This window comes from Schistocerca gregaria, chromosome 2 (genome assembly GCF_023897955.1).
Source record: "Schistocerca gregaria isolate iqSchGreg1 chromosome 2, iqSchGreg1.2, whole genome shotgun sequence".
In the NCBI taxonomy this organism is placed as follows: Eukaryota; Metazoa; Arthropoda; class Insecta; order Orthoptera; family Acrididae; genus Schistocerca; species Schistocerca gregaria.
This window is the reverse complement of record NC_064921.1, coordinates 699,561,822-699,584,287: the sequence shown is the minus strand read 5'-3', so window position 1 is coordinate 699,584,287 and position 22,466 is coordinate 699,561,822. Positions and strand designations below refer to the sequence as shown.

Genomic DNA, 22,466 nt, shown 5'->3' with positions numbered 1-22,466 from the left:
TGGAAGAAGCCTATATTATTTTATAGACCTCAAAAAGGTATTTGATAACATGACTTGGGATAAGCTTGTAAATGAGGGAAAAGAGAGTGAACTGAAAACCCAGGTGATTATATTTAAACCAAAAAGTGTCATTGAAAACACCAAGCGGTATTTGTGACTGGCAAAGTGCCAGTACTGTAGTTCAGCATGAGTTGTAATGTATAAAGGTAGTGTCAACTACTGTACGTGTAGCACATGCAGAAGGTTTGGCCATGAAGCACATCAGTGATCTGAATCACTTTGGACCATGATACGGCATAAAAATTAGTCTAATTATTTCTCTGGATGTATGTTTTCTGTGGTTGTGTCTTGTATTGTTTTTATTGTCAGATGGAGGTTGCACAGATTGTGAAGTAATAATAAAGCAGATATTTGAGCAGCTTACAAAGGGGCCGTATCAACATTATTGCAAACAAAAAGGGCAAGGTTTTTTTAGAGAACAGCTTAATGTTTCATCACAGAAATTGACTGACTCAATAAAAGCATTTCCAGGCAGAATTAGGAAAGTTATTACATAAACCTATATAAGTCTTCCAGTGGTATGTCGAGAAGGGTAAGAAGAACTCTACAGACATAGCTGCCACTATTATACTTGCTGTGCAATTTGAGAATTCAACATTGCAATTCGAGAACAAGATAAATGAAGTGTATTTTCCTCCATGGTGTTATGCTGTAGTTGAGAGCATATGGGCCATGTTAGGAAGCAATGCTGTCAGCCTCAATGTTATGAATGTGAGGAAATAGGGCATTAAATGTGGGACTGTTAGCATAAGGAGCAGAGTGGACAGCATCAGGATAAGCATTTGTTAAACACCAAAGGGAATTCGTCCAACTGCCAGACAGTATTCCCAGGAAAATGAAGTACTACAAAAACATATGCAGGGGTGTAATGCTGCTCATTGGGCTTAGTAAGTCGAATGGAACATAGATTTTTGGTAGCCTTGGGCGCATGTGTAGACAGTCTTGAAATCACAGGTAGGAAGAGACCAAAGTCTTCATAATATAGGTTACCAGGAGTGGGGAACAGTGATGTGGTGCCATTGGGTCAGTGCTGCTTAGATCCAGTCTTGAAGCAAGAAATTTTCAGCAACTTATGGAAGTGCTGCCACATGTCAGTGAGTGTTACTACGTGTTCCTACTGCTTGACTTCCTAGATAAACATCATGCAGAATTTGACCTTTCACAGTATATTATTGAACTCAATGGTACATTGTTTCAGCAGGAAACAACCACTGCAGTTGTTACATCACCGTGTGGTTCACCAGTGATGAAGGTGGTACCAAATAATCTGCAGTTGTGTGCACTGAAGCTCAATTCACATGACAAAGCACTGATAGATATAGAAAAAAAGTGTTGTGCGTATAGGTACTGACCAACCGAGTGAGATACTGTGTATTGTAATGTTGTTAGAATGTAATGATGTGATCAATACATTGCATTGTTTTATGTGTAGAGGTATAGTAAGCATAAAAAAGATGGGTGGGGGGTTTCATCATTCTAGTGAGTGTGGATAACTCTGGCATGGATGAGATGAGTCTGCCAAAGGGTTTACCGATTGCCAACTTATATATACTAGATGAGGATGATCTGGATCAGCTGAATGGATACCTTTGCCATAAGCAAACTGTCAGTGCATTTGCAGTATGTGAAAAGATGGGACATTTAGAAGAATCTGTTTAATCCTGGTGAACCATTACCAGAAATAGCAGTAACACAGTGTAGAATACCACTGGTAGTAAAGCTTCAGTGTATAAATAGCTGTACAGAATTCCTAAGCACCTACAACTGACAATAAAATACTTTATTGATCAACAGTTGGGTGATGGCATTGTGGAATAATCTGATTGTCCATGAGGAGTGGTCAATTACTGGTGCATACCGTATACTGAACACAATGGAGAGTCTGGATAAATTGGATCAGTATAGATATTTTTCCATTATGGATTTAAAAAGTGGATATCACCAGTCCTAAGTTGTTCAAGAATACGAACTGAAGACCGTGTTTATTATTATTCAAGTGGGGTAGCTGTCAATGTCATTGGATGCCATTTTGCCATTTGGTCTCAAGAATGTGCTAGCTTCTTTCTATAGGTTGTTAGATGGAATTCTGAGAAGACTGATACCAGAACTTGTATGGTTTATCTCAATGATATAATAATTGTTTTTGCTAAAGACATGGAACATCATCTACAGTGACTGAAGGAATTGTCAAAGAAGCTACGTACAGAAGTCTAACACTGAGTGTATGTTGCCACCTTACAGAAACAGAGGCCATGTTGTTTGTAGGAAGGGTGTGAAAACCAATTCACACTTGCTTTTTGCAGTACATGATTTCATCCCACTACAGACAACAAAGCAGTTTCATTTAGGACTCTTGTGATTATTATATTAGATTCATTAAGGATTTTGTTGAAATTGCTGAGCTGTTAAACTATTTGTTAAGGAAAGGGGGGGGGGGGATTTCAGTGATCTGTTGATTTCAGACTTTGTTTGAGAATTTAAAGCACACATTGAAGACGAAACTGGTATTGATGTTTCCAAATTTTGGGAAAGAGTTTATTTTACTGTGTGATGCAAGCGCTCTGGTGATTATGTTTATTCTCAGTCAAAACAGTAAGACAAGAAACACTTGGTGGCACATGCATCGAGGCAGTGGAGCAAAATAATTCAATGACAGAGAAAGAGATGTAGACTGTTGTTGGTGGTATTACATACTTCCATTGTTACCTGCATGAGAGAAAATTTTAAGAGTTGTGGCAGACCGTGCCAATTTGAAGTGCTTGTTAGGGTTAAAGGATCCTTCAAGTATGTTGTAGTAATGGGCTGTGAAATTAAGTGAATTTCATTATGTAGTGGTGCATAAACCAAACAAGAAGTTGGGCAACAGCGAAAGCTTGAGGAGGAAAGTCTTGTGAGCACTGGGTATGAGCATGGCTGAGTGCAAGAAGCACAGACTGCTGACACTGACTGCCATGTCACAGCCAGTTTCCATCATCCAAGGGCTTGTTTTTTAGAATGACAAGATGCAGACCATGCTTGCTGTTGATTTCAAGGAAAATGTGTAATTTTGGAAACAAGGAGATAGTGCATTGGACAGTATATCAAGAATTGTATACTGTGCACACAATGTGCTGATCTGAGCTACCAACGGATGCCGTTACAGAGGTTGCTGAAAGCATCCAAACCATTTGAAAGATGGGAATGTGAATTTTAGGGCCATTCAACCAAACACCAGCGGGTAACCATTACATATCCACTATGGCAGATAATTTTTTGTGTTTTGTGACAGTTTTGGCAACCTTGGATCAGCAAGCGAGTACAGTGGCTGAATCCAGAGTAAACAATTGGCTGCTAAGTTTGGCATTCCAGACATGGTAATCGCAGATAAATGCACTAATTTTATGTCTGAGCTGATGCAACAATTGTCATTTTCTATGCACTCAGAAGGTTAGGACTAGCCCTTTATACCATCAATGTAATAGAAAAGAGAGCATTCAACAACTGCCATAGTATTGAGCTATTATGTAAACAGATATCTCATCAGTTGGGATGTACATCTTCCATACATTGTCAACATATAAGTTTAAAGTAAATAGCAGTGTTGGCCTCTCACCATACAAGGTAGTTTATGGTAGGAGGCTGCCGTCACCTAGTGAGCTAATTGAGCCTAAACTCAATAAAAAATGGGGATTTAGTGAAGAAGTTTGCAAAAATACTACAGGATGTGTGAAAATCAGTTACTAAAGCATTGTAGCAACAGAAAAGACACAACAGCATATCAGTAAGGGACCTCAAAGTAGAGTTGGACAGTGGGTTTTGCTAATGAGCCCCTACACACCTAAGGGTGAAATAAAGAAGTTTCACCTGCTACCAAGAATAATATCAACTCATAGAGGTGACATCATCTATCACTGTCAAGTTAAACTTCTGATGTGCATTCGGGACATGTTAGACCATTTAAAAGGGCTGTGGATGCTTTGCAGCAGGTACTACTAGTACCATTGTCAGTAATTGATGTTAATTCAGGAGAATGAAAAAGAAAGCAGGAGTTGAAGAATGAAATGTACACGAAGTGCCTTATGTGCTTAGAATGCATCAGTAAATATCAATGTACCATGGTTGTGAAGTGTTTTTGGGATAATGTGTGAGGTAATTTTCCACTGTTTTAATGTATTCAGAGTGTATTCCATGTTTTTTCTGCTATTATGAAGTGGTGTTGTTTCTTGGGGGCTTTCACAATAGTATCAGAATAGGTTGTAAGTATAGGATATGAGATGTCAAACAATATGAGAGCATAATTGACTCCTGTACACATACTTTTTGAAAGGGGGATAGAAAGTGACACATAGTCCTCTCACCTATGTGGCGTATCTGTGAGAGCATCCAGGATAAATGTCAATTCTGATGTTTTTACACTTCTTTAGAAAAGGAGTAGTGGACACTCTATGAAACCTGGCCCTTGAACAGAAGTGTTGTTTTCAAAATAAACAGATGTTGTAAAATCTACTCATCAGTGGTTATTAAGGTTGACCTGCAATTTGTGGGAAGTGAGAAATGAGATATGAAGATAGCAAGAAACATTTGTAGAGTTGCATAAGGAAGTAGAGAAGAAAAAGTTTTAATAGAAGCTCAAAGAAAATATCAGGGGTTACAACTTTCATACGAGAAGTTGAGAAAGCAGTTACATCCAGTAGAGAACTTGGCACCCCCTTGGTTGTAGCAATGTTAGTGTGCTCACTGACAGATTGCTGAATGATGTGAGTGTGATAGTAACAGTGCAAGAAGCAGTACATGGACAGTTGCCACCACAACACTTCGTAGTTGGACTACGAAAAATACAGCAAGAGTTACCAACAGAGCTGCACCACCTACTGGAATCAACATAATGGAGTTTGTCACTGTTGTATTACCTGTCAACACCCGTGGGAATTAACACAAATTGAGCAAGACCTTATGTGTTGGTGCAGTTTCATGTTGTGAATATGAATGCGTGCTTCCAATGGTTCATACTACATTCCTACTCAGTCAGCAAAAGATGAACTATGGTGGCACATAGAGATTATTATGTTCTGCCCCACAAAGACACATCAAGTTACTGCACAGGCATGTGAAGTACAACTTTTTTTGGGTAAGCAGAGGCAGCCAAATGTCAAAAGAAAGTGCTGTCACCATTATTTTTAGAAAGTGGGCATGCACTGGGTTTACTTGATATTTTCTCTGGAAATAGTAGTAATAAATTGTTACTAGCAAGTAAAGCAGGAAGGCATGACAAGATGGAAATGCAGGATAGTGGAATGCTATCCAGTGGTAAGATCTGTCATATGGCGCAAATGAGAGTCTATCTCCCGGCACTGTCATCAGAACAACTGCTGTAAATTTGACACAATCTTTGTTGTATTGGCTGGAAAAGCCACTAGACATATAGCCAACCCAAAACCTAACATTCTTAATTGATGCCCTGAAACTGGACTTCCGACATTCATTAGACAAATTCATAGCGTTACAAAAGGGATGGGTCACAGAGGAACAAATGTTTCAGCATGTGCAGCAATATCACAAAAAGCACTGCCACAGTGTTATGACTGTTAGTCTTACAACGTTTAGTGCTGTTTTAGTTCTGATTGCGTATTGTGTAACCTGGATCACCATAAATGATGGCCTGTATACCCCTCCCCCCTCTCCCCTCTCCCCCAACACCCATTGAACTGCCAGTACATTAGATATCAGTTAATTCAATAAGCAGTAGTATGCAAGGGTTAGTTAAGTAACAGATTACCTGATAAGTGAGGAGGACTGAGGGAAATTGTGAATTATAGAGTAGTTGTGAATTGTAGTAGTGTGTATACGATGGTTTAGAGGAAATGTAGGAATTCAAATTCTGTGGAGTGATGGGAGAAAATAAAGTTTTAGGATTAAGAATATAGCTGATGAACCATGTTGGTCAAGCTAGACTAAAGTAAGGAAGAAACCAAGAGAATTGTATATAATTGTTGAGCTGGGCATAAGTGTCAAGACCTTTTTAGAGACACTTCGAGCAAAAGGAGAGGGTAGTGTTACGTTATTCCATGACATAATGTATTTGTTGCAGCCAAGTAAAAATTTAAAAATTCAGACACATTACTTGGTGACACAAGCAGTGGAGCAAAGTGGGTCAAGCCATAACAGCCAAGCAGAATTTCAACTGGAGGAGACCACTGATATCACAGTATTATGGGTACACCACAAGCTGATTACCTCAGCCTATAGCTGAGCTGGGCAGTCCAAGGGCCATACAATAGATGCAGCAGAAAGACGGAGCAGTTGTAATTTGGGTTCTCCAATGTTATGAGTTGCAGCGAAGAAACCAGAATGGTAGCAAAACAAGCATGAACTAGTCTTGTGTAAATATTTCTCATTTTTCAGTAGAGATGTGTTAGTCTGCAGCTGACCAGCCTGAAAGAGGGACCTATGTGCTCTAGCTGTCTACATGCTTCTATAGAACAGCAAGCCCCACCCTGGTGGCTTAGACACTGTTTGCCGCCATGCTGCCATCCATGCTGGTTCAGGTAGGGAGGACATAGGCACCTTCAATCAAAGGACCACTTGGGAGCCCCGCTGCCACATTCTGTCTTGGGGGTCTATCCACGTATGTGCAGTCTTGGTTGTCCACCTCGTGTTCCTATGAGCAAACTCCACTGTTGCTGGCTGCAGCATGATTCAGCATATTGCCACACAACTGCATGCATAGATTCTGCTGGTGGCATAGCTGATGCCCAGAGCCCTATTGCTACCTCAGCAGCTTTGTACTGTCCCTGTTGTCATAGCAACATCCATGCAGGCTCTGCACTGGTGTTGACACATTCCTGGCAAGGCAGTATCATTACATCATTTGTGTATTTTTGAATAATAAATGTTTGGTTGTGTAGTACTGTTTTACTAATACCCAGTGAGTGTCAGACAGGCACTTACTCACCAAGCCGCTATTCACCTGCATTGTGAGATGGTGGTCCACAGCGTCCTGACCTCAAACTGCCATCAACTGCCATCCAACTTAACGTCCAACATCACAGGCATTACTTGTAATTGAATGATTATGTGAAACTTCTAGTGAGGTACCACAATTTGTATTTGTCATGTATATAATTACAACACATGAGTACAGTGTCCTGATTTCCTGTGGTTACTTGAAATGTAAGATGTATGTTGTTATATATTCATAGCTGCCATTCTTACTCGAGGTTACAGGTAGACACAGTGTATATTGTCACTGTTTGACCTTGCATCAAAAATATGCTTTTCTCCCTTATCCACTCCCACCCCACCCTCCAGTTTTTGACCACCCCCTTCTGCTCTTTCTGTGTAGTGGTTAAGACATTACTCATATTTAGGTATTATGTATTTATTTTACTTTAATTGCTACATAGGATGTTAATTTGACAGAGGCACATGTTACTGACTTTGTGTTCTATAATTGCATCATTCATGTTTGCATTTGTACTATGTAAGATTTGACTGAGAGGCCACAATTTTTTGTTATTTTTTACTACATGTTGTGTGTTATTCTGTTACGCACTTGTGCTGGAGCAGATCAGGGCCATACCAAGGCCCCGTGCCAAGAAAAAAGCAAGAAAAGACGGTTTAAAAATTAACTGTGAGTGGTACACAAGTTCTCCAGCACTATGTTCAAATGACTTCTGCTACCAAAAGACACTGCAACTGCATGATGTTGTTACAGTGTTGTTTCTTCCAAATATGCGTGACATGGATTATATGTCAGCAGTGCACTTGGTTTATACAGCTGCCACCTACTCAGCTACTGGTCGTTCACATTCAGCAATGGAGTTTTTGCTGTTGCTTCACTACAATGTTGTAGGATCTCAAATGTTGGTGAGCGGATGCTGAAGCAAATATGCTATTTGATGAAAGCTTTCAACTTTTGGCAATTTGCCCCAATTGAGGACTACAGTGGGAAATGTTTAAAATGGAGAGCTTGAAAGTACTCAATAGAATATTAGCTGAAGTGGGAAACAGGTGTCACATGTAATATACCATGCCAGCTCACTTTAATTTTCTGTCAGGACTGCCTTAAATTAAAGCTCTGTATCCTGTTTTGAAAAATATGCAGCAGTTTTGGTGCAAAATATAGCAGAAGTATGGATACAGTGAGCTATTTGATGAAATAGCAGAATAAAAATTAAAGTAGAAACAGCTGATTAACAGTACTGACACAGCTTCCCATTTGTATATTTTGTAAGATCTTTTTTCTTTATAGTGTGGGTTAGAAGATGCTTATCCAAGTATTGAAATAGCTTTGAGCATATGTATGACAACTCCAGTGACTGCAGCATCTTGTCAACACAGTTTCAGCAAAGTAAAGATGATGAGAAACTACATAAGGTGAAGCAGACTGTCAAATTCGGACATCTTGTCGACAGAGCTGCTAAATTTGACTTCAGTGACATAATCAATAAGTTCGCCTTGCTCAGACTAGGAAATGGAACATAATATTATAGTAAAAGCACAATTCTTAGAAAATATGTGTTCTCAGCACTTAATTATAGTCCGTTCTCTTCATTTCCAGTTACTAATTCATGTAATATTAATAATGTATGAAGAGTAAATACAAGGGGTTTCAATAAGAAGTGCAACACATTTTTTCTGAAAGCTGATTCATTTTATTTAGGATTTCAATATGCCGTATTAAGGGGAAGGAAGGAGGATGATGGAAAAGGATCGGAGAGGTCTAGAAATAGGGGTAGATTTTGGGAAAGTCACCCAGAACCGCAGGTCAGGGAAGACTTACCGTACGGGATGAGAAGGAAAGACTGATTGTTGCAGACTGCATTGGACAAGATTTGAAAACCTGAGAGCTTAAAGGTGGAAGAGAGGGTGATATGTAAGACAGAGATTACTACTAAAACATAGTGCACAAATTGATAAGGGTGAGAAGCTAAGTGCATTGTACATAATGGAGGTGGGAGGGGGCAGTGAAAAATAGACGGGAAAGACAATGAAAGATGTAGAAAACTAAAACAGAGTGAAGCAAATAGTAGTTACTGTGAACAAAAGCTTAGACAGAAGAAATTAACGTAAATTAAGGCCAGGTGGGTCTTGAGAACCAAGGACATGTTGAAGTGCTAGTTCCCAACTGCAGAGTTCTGATAAATTGCTGTCTGGGAGAAGAATCCAGATGGCACATGTGGTGAAACAGGCACCAAGGTCATAAATGTCATGTAGAGCATGCTCTGCAACAGGATATTGTGAGTTGCCAGTATATTCTCTCTGCCTTTGCTAGTTTACCATAATTGATAATTTGGGGGTAGTCATGCCGATGTGGAAGGCTGAACAGTGTTTAGATAATAGCTGGTATATTATGACGTGTCATTTCGCAGGTGGCTCTCTCTCTGATGGTATATGTTTTGCCAGTTAGAGGGCAATTATAGGTGGTGGTAGGAGGGTGCATAGGTCAAGTGTTGCAGCAGAAAATGTCACAGGGGTAGGAGCCATAGGGTAGGGAGATGGGTGCAAAAGGAGCACAGGGTGTGACAAGAATATTGCAGAGGTTGGGATTGCGACAGAAAGCTATTCTAGGTGCGATGGGCGAAATTTCTGACAGAGTGGATCTCATTTCAGGGCTTGATTTTAGGAAACCATGGACCTCTCAAGTAGCTGATTGACACATTCCAGACTGGGATAATACTGAGTCACCAGTGGTGTGATACAAAGCTGTTTTGTGGAGGGATCAGCTGTACCAGGATTGGATGTGATGGCCCAGGAAATCTGCTTTTGAACTAGGCTGGTGGGGTAATTATGTGCAGTGAAGGCTGAGGTAAGAATGGTGCTGTATTGCTGTAAAGAGTCTGCATTCGAACAAATACTTTTGCCTCGGATGCCAAGTCTGTGTGGGAGGGAACAGTTGACATGGAAAGGATGGCAACTGTCAAAATGTAAATACTGTTGTTTGTTGGTACATTTAATGTGTGAATGGAAGTGAGTAGCTGGCCTTCAGTGAGGACGAGATCAACATCAAGGAAAGTGGCATGGGATTCCTAATAGGACCATGTAAATTGGGAGAAAGTATTCAGAGATTCCAGGAATTTTAGCAGGTCAGCCTCACTACAAGTCCATATGGTAAAGATGCTATCAATGTATATAAATAAACCTTACAAGGGGCAGAAGACTTATGGATTCCAGGAAAGCCCCTTCCAAGCAGCCCATGAAAGGGTTGGCATAGGAAGGTGCCATCCTGGTTCCCATGGCCGTACCCCTGGTCGTTTTGTATGTCTGCCCATCAAAGGTGAAGTAGTTGTTGGTAGGTATAAAGTTGATTAAGGTGAGTAGGAAGGATGTCATAGGTTTGGAATCAGGTGGACACTGACTGAGGAAATGTTCAGCAACAGACAGACCATGTACGTGGGGGATGTTGGTAACAAGCAAGGTGTGTGGTGGGAGTGGGACGGACATGGATTTCAGATGATCTAGGAAATGGTTGGTATCCCTGATGAGTTTTTTTACTATGGGTTGCAGGTGTTCATCAACTAAGGTGCTTTGAAGCCAGCAACCATAGGGCGGCCAGGATGATTGGGTTTGTGGATTCTAGGAAGAAGGTAAAAGGAGGGGGTGTGTGGTTTTGGTGAGGTGAGAAGTTCTGTGGATTGAGGTGTTAGGCCTTGTGAGGGGCCTAAGGTTTTAAGGAGGTACTGCAGGTCAGTTTGAATCATAGGGATCGGATCTTGATGGCAGACGCCATATGTAAAGGTATCAGACAGCTGGCATAGACCTTCACTAACATATTCATTTTGCTCAAGTACTAGAGGGGTAGATGCTTTGTCTGCTGGGAGGATAATGGCGGACTCATCAGCTTTTAGGGAATGTAGAGCCAGGAGTTCTGCAGAGGACAGGTTAAGGCATCTTGTAGGGACCTGAGGAAGGGTTGTGAGGCAATGCTGGATATGAGGAATTCTTGTAAGGCTTGTAAGGGATGATTTTGAGGTTGTGGTGATGGGTCAAGTTGGGATTGTGGTCTGACTTACTCCAAGCAGGGTTCAGTGTCATGTTTGCTGTTGGAAAGGTTTTAGAGTTGGGTTGCAAAATGATATTTCCAATGGAAATTACATGTGAAGGAAAGGAGATCCTTCACCAAAGCAGAATGATCAAATGCAGGTTTATGGCTGAAAGTTAAGCTCTTAGATAATTCAGGAGGGGGGAGTGCTTTAGATGAGAGCTTAAGGACACTGTACTGTTTTGATTGGTTCTTGGGATTATGGATTATTCTCTGTCTGGGAGGGAGTGGTGAAGGCTGTGGAATGTTAAGGAGGTTGGCCAAGCTCGGTTTGTAGGAGAGCAGTGGTGGTTGATGGTGTGGCTGTTTAGGGAGCTGCAGAAGCACAGGAAGGTAAATACCACCGTTTGGGTAGTTCAGGAGAAGGTGGGACAGCTTTTTAAGGTGAAGTCTGGCATGTGGTTGCAATTTGAAGTTGGATTGTCGGATGATACCATTCAAGGAAACATGAGGGGTAGATAACTGGAGGATTTTGTAGAAGGAGAGAAGTGTGGTAGAACGGAAATTTGCTGATGAGACATGTAGGTCACAGATTAGCCGGGTAAGAGGAAGAGATTGCTGTGTTTCAAACTATAAAAGAGTAGGATTGCATCCGGAAACAGGGACTTTCAGTGTTATCCCGTTTGGAGTAATTCCAAGGGACAAGCAGGTTTCAAGAAACAGAATGTGGGACCTTAGTTTTGATTGTGCAAATGCATGTTTTCGAAAGGAATGGATGTAATATGAGATGGGATTCATCATGGCGAGAGAGACCAGTTTGGAGAGTTAAAAATCGTGAGAGTGCAAAAAATAAATCAGCTGAGGGATGGAAAGGATAGAAAAACAGAAGAAAAGCAACGAAAAAAGTAGAAAAAATTGTATGGAAATCGTTCATAAGAGGTAAAGGGTGGGTAATCTGTATTGATATGAAAAATGATACATAATCGGTAAAGATGTGAAAACAGATGAGATCTTAGAAATGGGGTAAACAGAAAGCAAAAGTCATAGGAGAAAATGTAAACTACTTAGCTTGGCAATCAAGGTGATGTAAGAGACAGCAATAAAAGTCGATCAGAGGGATTTGTCGCTAAACAAACGCTCAAAAACGTACAAGAATTACGTATAAACAAGATAAGTGGATGGTGGAAAAGAAAATAGCTGTCAAATTTGTGAATATCTATCTACATCTACATGGATACACTGCAAATCACATTTAAGTGCCTGGCAGTGAGTTCATCGAACCACCTTCACAATTCTCTATTATTCCAATCTTGTATACTGCTAGCGCACGGAATGAATGAACACCTATATCTTTCCGTACAAGTTCTGATTTCCCTTATTGTATCGTGGTGGTTGTAGGTTGGTGTCAACAAAATATTTTCACATTTGGAGGAGAAAGTTGGCGATTGGAATTTCGTGAGAAGGTTGTGTGCAACGAAAAACGCCTTACTTTTAATGATGTCCAACCCAAATACCGTATCATTTCACTGACTCTCTCTCCCATATTTTGCAATAATGCAAAACGTGCTGCCCTTCTTTGAACTTTTTTGGTGTACTCCCGTCAATCCTATCTGGTAAGGATCCCACACTGCGCAGCAGTATTCTAAAAGAGGATGGACAAGTGTAGTGGAGGCAGTCTCCTTAGTAGATCTGTTACATTTTGTAAGTGTCCTGCCAATAAAATGTAGTCTTTGGTTAGCCTTCCCCACAACATTTTCTGTGCGTCCCTTCCAATTTAAGTTGTTCTTAATTGTAATTCCTAGGTATTTAGTTCAATTTATGGCCTTTAGGTTTGACTGATTTATTGTGCTACCAAAGTTTAATGAACTCCTTTTGGCACTTTTCGTTATTTAGGGTCAATTGTCATTTTCGCGCTATTGAGGTATCTTTTCTAAATTGTTTTGCAATTTGTTTTGGTCTTCTGATGACTTTATTAGTCGATAAACAACAGAGTCATCTGCAAACAACCTAAGATGGCTACTGAGATTTCTCCCAAATCATTTATATAGATAAGGAACAGGAAAGGGCCTACAACACTACCTTTGGGAAAGCCAGAAATCACTTCTGTTTTACTCGATGACTTTCCATCAGTTACTGCGAACTGTGACCTCTCTGACAGGAAATCACAAATCCAATCACATAACTGAGACGATATTCCATAAGCACACAATTTCACTACAGGCTGCTTATGTGGTACAGTGTCCAAAGTCTTCCAGAAATACAGAATCAGTCTGAAATCTCTTGTCAGTAGCACTCAACACTTCATGCGAATAAAGAGCTAGTTGTGTTTCACAATAACAATGTTTTCTAAACCCATGTTGACTAAGTGTCAACAGACCGTTTCCTTAGAGGTAATTCATAATGTTCGAACACAATATATGTTCCATAATCCTGCTGCATATTGACGTTAATGATATGGATCTGAAATGTAATGGTTTACTCCTACTACCTTTCTTAAATATTGGTGTGACCTATGCAGCTTTCCAGTCTTTGGGTATGGAACTTTCGTTGAGGGAACGGTTGTATGTGATGTTAAGTATGGAGCTAATGCATCAGCATACTCTGAAAGGTATCTAATTGGTATACAGTCTTGACCAGAAGACTTGCTTTTATTAAGTGATTTAAGTTGCTTCACTACTCCGAGGATATTTAGTTCTATGTTACTCATGTTGGCAGCTGTTCTCAATTCAAATTCTGGAATATTTACTTCATCTTCTTTTGTGAAGGCATTTCGGAAGACTATGTTTAGTAACTCTGCTTTGGCAGCACTGTCTTCAATATTATCTGCGCTGCTATCGTGCAGACAAGACATTGATTGTTTCTTGCTGCTAACATACTTCACATACAACCAGAATCTCTGTGGATTTTCTGCCAAGTTTTCAAGACAATGTTTCATTGTGGAAACTATTATAAGCATTTCGCATTGAAGTCCACGCTAAATTTCGAGCTTCTGTGAAATATTGCCAATCTTGGGGATTTTGCATCTTTAAATTTGGCATGTTTGTTTTGTTGTTTCTGGAACAGTGTTCTGACCCATTTTGTGTACCAAGGAGGATCAGCTCCAGCATTTGTTAATTTATTTGGTATAAATCACTCAATTGCTGGCGATACTGTTTCTTTGAATTCAAGCCACATCTGGTCTACACTTATATCATTAATTTGGAAGGAGTGGAGATTGTCTCTCATTAAGGCGCCAAGTGAATTTTTATCTGCTTTGTTGAATAGGTATATTATTCGTTTATTTGTAAAGGATTTGGGGGTTACAGTATTCAGTTTTGCTGCGGCAACCCTGTATTCACTAATACCTGTTTTCGTTTTGATGCTCATTATTAACTCAGGATTATTTGTTGCTAAGAGATCAGTTGTGTTTTCACAACCATTTACTATTTGTTTGAGCTCATGAATTAACTACTCGAAATAATTTTCAGAGAATTTACTTGGCACTATTTCGGATGATGTTTTATATGTACCTCTGGAATTAATCATGTCTTTTCGCCAACATATCGAGGGTAAATTAAAGTCACTACCAACTATAATTTTATGAGTAGATATTTGTTTGAAATCAAACTGAAGTTTTCTTCGATCCTTTCAGCAACTGTATTTATCTGAATTGGGAGGTCGGTGAAAGGATCCAGTTATTGCATTATTCCGGTTGCCAGCAATGACCACTGCCCATACTAACTCATAGGAACTATCTATTTCAATTTCGTGATAAGATAAACTACTTCTAACAACAAAAAACACGCCACCGCCAACCATGTTTAGGCTATCCTTTCGAAACACCATTAGGTTCTTTGAAAATATTTCGGCTGAGCTTATATATGGCATTAGCCAGCTTTCAGTGCCTATAATGATTTGAGCATCAGTACTTTAGATTAACGCTTGGAGCTCTGCTACTTTCCTAACATAGCTATGGCAATTTATAACTGTTATACTGATGGTTCGTGTATATACATGCTTGCTGTGTTCGGCCTGCATCCTTTGTGACTGAAGCCCTTCTTGTGTTTTCCTGAGACCCTCTAACCTAAAAAACCTCCCAGTTCACGCCACACAGGCCCTGCTACCCATGTAGCCACCTCCTGCATATAGTGGAAACCTGACCCATTCAGCAGAGCCTGAAACCCAACCACCCTTTGGTGCAAGTTGAGGAATCTGCCGACTGCGCTAAAAATGGTCCTCCCTGCTTCCATCTTGCAAGCAAGATTGGCAGCCTTTACCACTTCTGTTAGGCACTCAAAACCAGAGAGAATCTCTTATGATCCAAAGTGACACTCCTCATTGGTACTGACGTGAGCAACCACTTGCAGTTGGCTGCACCCTGTGCTCTTCATGGCATCCGGGAGGACCCATTCCACATTTGGAATGACTCCAACTGGTATGCAAATGGAGTGCACATTAGTTTTCTTTCTCTTCTTGGCAGCCATGTCCCGAAGGGGCCCCAAAACGTACTTAACGCTGGAGCTCCCAACTATCAATAATCCCACCCTCTGTGATTGTCCGGATCTTGCAGGCTGAGAGATTTCCTCGGAAACAGGACAGGCGACAGCATCTGGCTCAGCGCCAGTGTCAGCCACAGATGACACCTGGAACCTGTTTGTCAGACAGACCAGGGAGGCTTTACGTGGGGCCGCATGGGAAGTTTTTTGCTGCCTGCTATGCCCCGGGATGATTTCCGACTCGACTACAGGTACTGACTGGAGGACTAGGACATGCTGGATGTCCGTTGGATCACCACGGCCAGCCTACAACAGTTTTCCCATCCACTGCAGCCTCAAGTTGTGTAACCGAGCCATCACACCTGAGCCTAAGAGTGAAGTGTCACTAAATAGGCTCACATCCGCACACAACAATTACAGCTGCAGAATAAATTAGTGAGACGATCGGGAGAAGGCCAAGTAGTGTAATGAACCAAAAATTGTAGTATGCAAATAACAATGATAAAGTTGTTTAATTGAGTAGATAAAAAAATCTACTCACCAAGTGGCGGCAGAACACACACATAAAATACTGATGTGATTGACAAGCTTTTGAAGTCAGTGGCTCCTTCTTCAGGCAGAAGGGTTGAAGGGGAAAGAAGAAGGGTGAAGCAAAAGGACTGGAGAGGTCTAGGATTTCGGGAAAGTCACCCAGAATTGCAGGTCAGGGCAGAATTACCGTATGGGACAAGAAGGAAAGTCTGATTGTTGCAGACTGCATCAGATGAGATTTGAAGAGAGCTTAAAGGTGAAAGACAGGGTAATATGCAAGACAGAGATTACTACTAGAACATTATGCTTGAGTTAATGAGGGTGAGAAGCTAAGTGCATTGTATGTAACGGAGGTGGGATGGGGTGGTGAAAAATAGACGGAAAAGACAGTGAAAGATGTAGAGAAATAAAACAGAGTGAAGCAAAGAGTAGTTACAGTGAAGAAAAACTGAGAAGGAAGAAATTAACGTAAGTTAAGGCCAGGTAGGTTGTGAGAAGTAAGGACATGTTTTAGTATTAGTTCCCACCGGCGTAGTTCTGAGAAACTGCTGTCTGAGGGAAGAATCCAGATGGAATGTGTGGTGAAACAGATGCCGAGGACACTAATGTCATGTTGTAGAGCATGCTCTGCAGCAGGATATTGCGAGTTGCCAGTGTGTACCCTATGCCTATGCTAATTCATCAGCTGATGTAGAATGCTGAACAGTATTTACATTGTAGCTGGTACATGACGTGTCGTTTTGCAGGTGGCTCTCCCTTTGATAGTATATGTTTTGCCAGTTACAAATTATCAACTACCATCAATTTCCTAAATCTGTGCAGTAAAAATTGTGGAAAGTTAGTTTTTTCTGGGGAAGGGGGAGTGGGTGCAGCTTTTGTAGTTCTGCCAAGGGCACATCACTGCGTCAGCATGGCTATTTAGTGGAGTAGCTCAGGATTTAATGTCACAACACATATGCATGGAATTTCAGGACTGCAAGTAGGGACACCTATGTACATCGGTTTTGTGAAATTCTAATAAAATTGCCAATTTTTATAAATATATATTAAGTACCCAACCCAATAGACTACCTGTTTCTCATCCTTATTATGGTTCTAGCATGCCAAAGATTACCTATGTAACTGAAACATACATTGGTTTATGTTACTCAGATTAAATAACAATCTCTGAGCTGTCAAAAGTGAATCTCATTGTCAGTTCTTGTTCAGACATGGTTTGAATAGACCAAAGCACTGTGTTTGGTCACATTAACACAGCACAGGACATAAAAGTGTATCTACCATGTTTATTGTTAAATATAACCCTTAATTACAAGGTGTACAACTTTGCCTCTGCCATTTGCAGATAGGTGGCGACAACAGTAAGCAGCGATCAAAAGAAACAGATCACAGACATCAGGCAGTTAGCTTGGACCTCAGTCAACATAACCTCATTCAAACATTAGTCAATGTGTGTCTGCATCATAAAGTTGTTCTTGATTGAAAATGTCAGTTTACGAGCCTAATTCTCATAATTTGTGGGAGGTGCTACTGTTTTGTTTCAGTATGAAGAAAACGGCAGCTGAGTCTCATTGAATGCTTTCAAGTATGTATGGTACATCTACATCTACATGGATACTCTGCAAATCACATTTAAGTGCTTGGCAGAGGGTTCATCGAACCACCTTCACAAATCTCTGTTATTCCAATCTCATATAGCACGCAGAAAGAATGAAAACCTACACCTTTCCGTCTGAGCTCTGATTTCCCTTACTTTATCGTGGTGATCGTTCGTCTCTATATAGTTCGGTGTCAACCAAATATTTTCGCATTCGGAGGAGAAAGTTGGTGATCAGTGTTTTGTGAAAAGATTCTGTCGCAGAGAAAAACGCCTTTCTTATAATGATGTACACCCCAAATACTGTATCGTTTCTGTGACTCTCTCTGCCATATTTTGCGACAATACAAAACATACTGCTTGGCTTTGAACTTTTTCAGTGTACTCCGTCATCCTATCTGGTAAGGATCCCAGATTCTGAAAGAGGATGGACAAGCATAGTGTAGGCAGTCTCCTTAGTAGGTCTGTTACATTTTCTAAGTGTCCTGCCAATAAAACACAGTCCTTGGTTAGCCTTCCCCACAACATTTTCTATGTGTTCCTTCCAATTTAAGTTGTTCGTAATTGTAATACCTAGGTATTTAGTTGAATTTATGGCTTTTAGATTTGACTGGTTTATCGTGTAACTGAACGTTTTTAACAAGTTCCTTGTAGCACTCTTGTGGATGACCTCACACTTCTTGTTATTTAGTCAACTGCTACTTTTCGCACCATTGAGATATCTGTTCTAAATTGTTTTGCAGTTTGTTTTGATTTTCTGATAACTTTGTTAGTTGATAAACGACAGTGTCATCTGCAGACAACCGAAGACGGCTGCTCAGATTGACCCCCCAAATTGTTTATATAGATAAGGAGCAACAAAGGGCCTATTACACTACCTTCACTTCTGTTTTACTCGATGACTTTCCATCAATCACTACGAACTGTGACCCCTCTGACAGGAAATCACAAATCCAGTCACATAACTGAGACAATATTCCATAAGCAGGCAATTTAACTACGAGCTGCTTGTGTGGTACTGTGTCAAAAGCCGTGAAAAAACGTGTCGCGAGTGGTTTCAACGCTTCAAGAACGGTAATTTTAACATCGTAGAGGGGCATAGTGGGTGGAAGAGTGAATGTTTTCGAATATGCAGAATTGGAGATGTTGCTGAGTGAAGACTCACGTCAAACTCAAGAAGAATTGACACAATTAGTGGGAGTGACACAGCAAGCCATTTCAAAATTGTCTCAAGGCTATGGGCATGATTCAGAAAGAAGGAACTTGGGTCCTGTATGAGCTGAAACCAAGAAATGTTGAACGGTGTTTGTGAACAGTTTCTGCAGAGGCAGAAATGGAAGGGATTTCTGAATCACATTGTGACCGAGGTCGAAAACTGGGTTCATTACGATAACCTTAAATGCAAATATCATGGCGATATCCTAGCCATGCTTCCACGTTGATGGCCAAACTGAACATTCACGGCTCCAAGATCATGCTGTGCATTTAGTGGGATCAGCTCGGCGTCGTGTACTATGAGGTGTTAACACCAAGTGAAACAATCACAGGTGCTCTTTATCGAACACAATTAATGTGTTTGAGCAGAGCATTGAAAGACAAACGGCCACAATACAGTGAGAGGCATGAAAAAGTGATTTTGTAGCATGACAATGCTCGACCTCACATTTCAAAAGAGGTCAAAACGTTGAAATGGGAAGTCCTACCCCACCTGCCGTATTCTCTAGACATTGTTCCCTCTGATTATCACCTGTTAAGATCAATGGTGCATGGCCTGGCTGACGAACACTTCCGATCTCATGAAGGAGTCACAGATTGGATCAATTCATGGATTGCTTCAAAAGATGAACAATTTTTTTGACGCAGGAATCGTACACTGCCCGAAAAATGGGAGAAAGTAGTGGCCAGCGATGGAAAATACTTTGATTGATACATGTGTAATGGATTTATTTCATTATAGCCTCAAATGTTGCGGAAAAAACGGTGGAAGAAAAGTTGTACACCTTGTATCATTCTCATATTTTACTATGGGACATCTGGTTTTTATATAAAGAAATTAATTGTAACATTTGGATGATGACCTAATTGGCAAATGTGTCTGACGTGTTCTAATATAGTAACCAATGCTCCAAGTAGTTTTTTCCTTGTGTGATCATGCTATTTCATACGTTATATAATTTATAAATTTTATAATTCTTTAGTTTCCCAGTTGCACTTCATAATGGCTCAAAAACTGAAATCACAATAATGGAAATAATTTAAAAAAATGTACATTCAAACAGTGGCAATGGTGTCATTTAAAAACTTTATGATGACTATTGTCTCCAAAAAAGGAAATATCGACAATAGCTTTCTTTGTGATGATTTGTGACTATAATAGCACCTCAAGAGTGTATTTCATGGCAAGTTTGACTTATTCCACACATCAAATCACTTATGATCTGTGAAAGGAACATATATTTAACTTATTTGTGTTTTGCGACAGGTTCTACACCATTTAGGATCTCCCCTTTATGGGCTGATGGAACGAAAAACAGCCTGTATGTAACGTAGTGCTGATATTTAATGTGAAAGATTTACCTTCTCATAAATATATCAACATTTCTTCATTTCTGTGTAGGAGTGCAGCAGTTTCTGTGTAACACATACAATTTCCCTCCTTCAGAATTCCTCAGTGCTTCATTTTACGTAGCCTGATGCAGCTGTGTCCTTAAGGCAAAAATGTAGGAAGGAGTTTCCATGATTTTTCTTCTTGACATTAATGCTGTGAACTTTTTTTTATCATGAGTTTGTATGACTCTGTATTGACACTTCTAATTCTGCATTTGTGTAGATCATGTCTAGCTTACAGTGTTGTTATTGTTCCGTATTGCATTTAATTTCAAATGTGATTTGTGACAGAGGCTAATATTTAATTCAGTCATTAAGCTTATTATTCTTTTTTCCTGCAGGCTTCAGTAACCAGCTACTGAACACTGGGACCAGTAAAGAAATATGTGAAAGATGTGACCTCACTATGAGAGAATCACCAAGGAAACAAAATGAAACAGTGGGGATGTCACCAGCAGATGGAAGTTCAGAAGAAGATGAGCCTTCAGAAGTGAATGATCTATTACAACTAAATAATGAGATACATGATTATAATAGAATTCAGAGTGCAGTAGGAAGTAATGAAATTCTGAATAGAAGTGGTAAATTATTGACACAACCATCTGCTGTGGGTGATTATGCAGATAGAGCCTTTGAATGCAGTGCAGAGAAATTAGTACTCTCTGGTATTGTTAGTCCAGAAGAGCTACAAGATGTTAACAAAATCATTGCAGAACCCGAAAATTTTTTTTGTGACATGGAGGAGTTCACAAAATTATTAGACCTAGATGCAGGAAGTATCAAACAAAAACAGGATCAGAATGTCACTGAAGTGTTAGGACAAAAGGCAACAAATTGTTTGTCATTGCATTTGATCACTAACAAGCCTTTAACCAATACCATTCACAGATTAAATGATGGCTCAGTATCCTCTGTGTGTGATTTTTTCTCAAATGATAGAATTATGACATATACTTCCAGTCTGAATGAGACAAGAAACTATGTGAAAGATTTGCCTTCAGAAGCAGGAGATGTTAATTTTGCAGAAGAAAAAAGTATTTCAGATCCTTCCCTAGGTTCATCATTTAGTTCAATTACAGAACGATTAGGAGACAGCGCTGAGAAAGAAATTGCATTTGAAGGCAATGATGATGAAGGAATGACACAAGATATTCTACTGTCTGAGAATCGAATTAAACTGTCATATACTCCACATCATGGTTTGTGCAATGATAGTGAAGGAGTAAGTGTGAATGAAAAAAAGAAGCAAGTGAATAGTCTCAATGAAGTCTTTCGAGGATGCCCTTCTGTATTTGAAGAACCCGTTGTTGTGAGAAATCAACACAGATCTGGGAAACATTTCTTGCACAATGACACTGCATATCATGAGTTACATCAAAGTGAAAATAGTGAAATAAAAACAAAGAAATGTAAAGTAGTTATGAAACAGTTAAATATTAAGGATATGTTCACGAAGAGAGCCAAAGAACATAACAGTTTTGGAACTCCTCAGAGTATAATAAACTCATGCAAAAAGGTAAAGACTTGTGTGTCAGAAACCAATCAAAAAGCTGTTTTACACAAAAGAAACTCCACTGCATCTGATGCTAAATTAAAGTGTAGTATTGCTAAAACCAGTTGCATGTCTTATAAACAGGATACTTTGGATACTATAGTACATGTGAAGAAACATAAGAAGAATTCCTTTAAGGTCTGTCAAGGACTAAAATCGTTCCCATTTCCAGAGGTAATGATTAATTTGTCGTATTTACCTACATTTCTGACTCTGCATATGTAGTGCATGCAATGAAAAAGAAATTACATTGTGACGTGGCAGTAAATACAGGTTAACTGAATGAGAGATACTTGTAAATTCAAAGTGTAGCATTGAAATTATTTTGTTTAAGTTATTGGTATTGTTATTTCACCTTATTATCAATACGAGCAACAAAGCATTTTATACTAAGTGTGTTGAACTATTAATATGTATTACTGCAACCTGTACCCGCCTGGGTAGCTGAGAGCACTAATGCGCTGCTTCCTGGACTCGGGTAGGCGTGTTGGCCCCGGATTGAATCCGTCTGGTGGATTAATGATGAGGGCCGGTATGCCGGCCAGCCTGGATGTGGTTTTTAGGCTGTTTTCTGCATCCCACTAGATGAATACCAGGCTGATCCCCACGTTCCGTCTCAGTTACACAACTCACAGACATTTGAAAATGTTCACACTATTCCATGGCTTACACTAGATGTAGACA

The 22,466-nt window shown here is 39.9% G+C and overlaps 1 protein-coding gene across 1 annotated transcript in view; it reads left to right on the top strand.

Moving 5' to 3' along the window:
* The window catches only part of LOC126334788 (DNA polymerase nu-like), a 451,725-nt gene that overhangs the window by 52,708 nt on the left and 376,551 nt on the right, over nucleotides 1-22,466 (top strand). Inside the window, exon 2 of the mRNA XM_049997409.1 lies at nucleotides 20,572-21,956. Within this exon, the coding sequence (XP_049853366.1) occupies nucleotides 20,572-21,956 (1,385 nt within the window). The remainder of the gene's footprint in view (nucleotides 1-20,571; nucleotides 21,957-22,466) is intronic.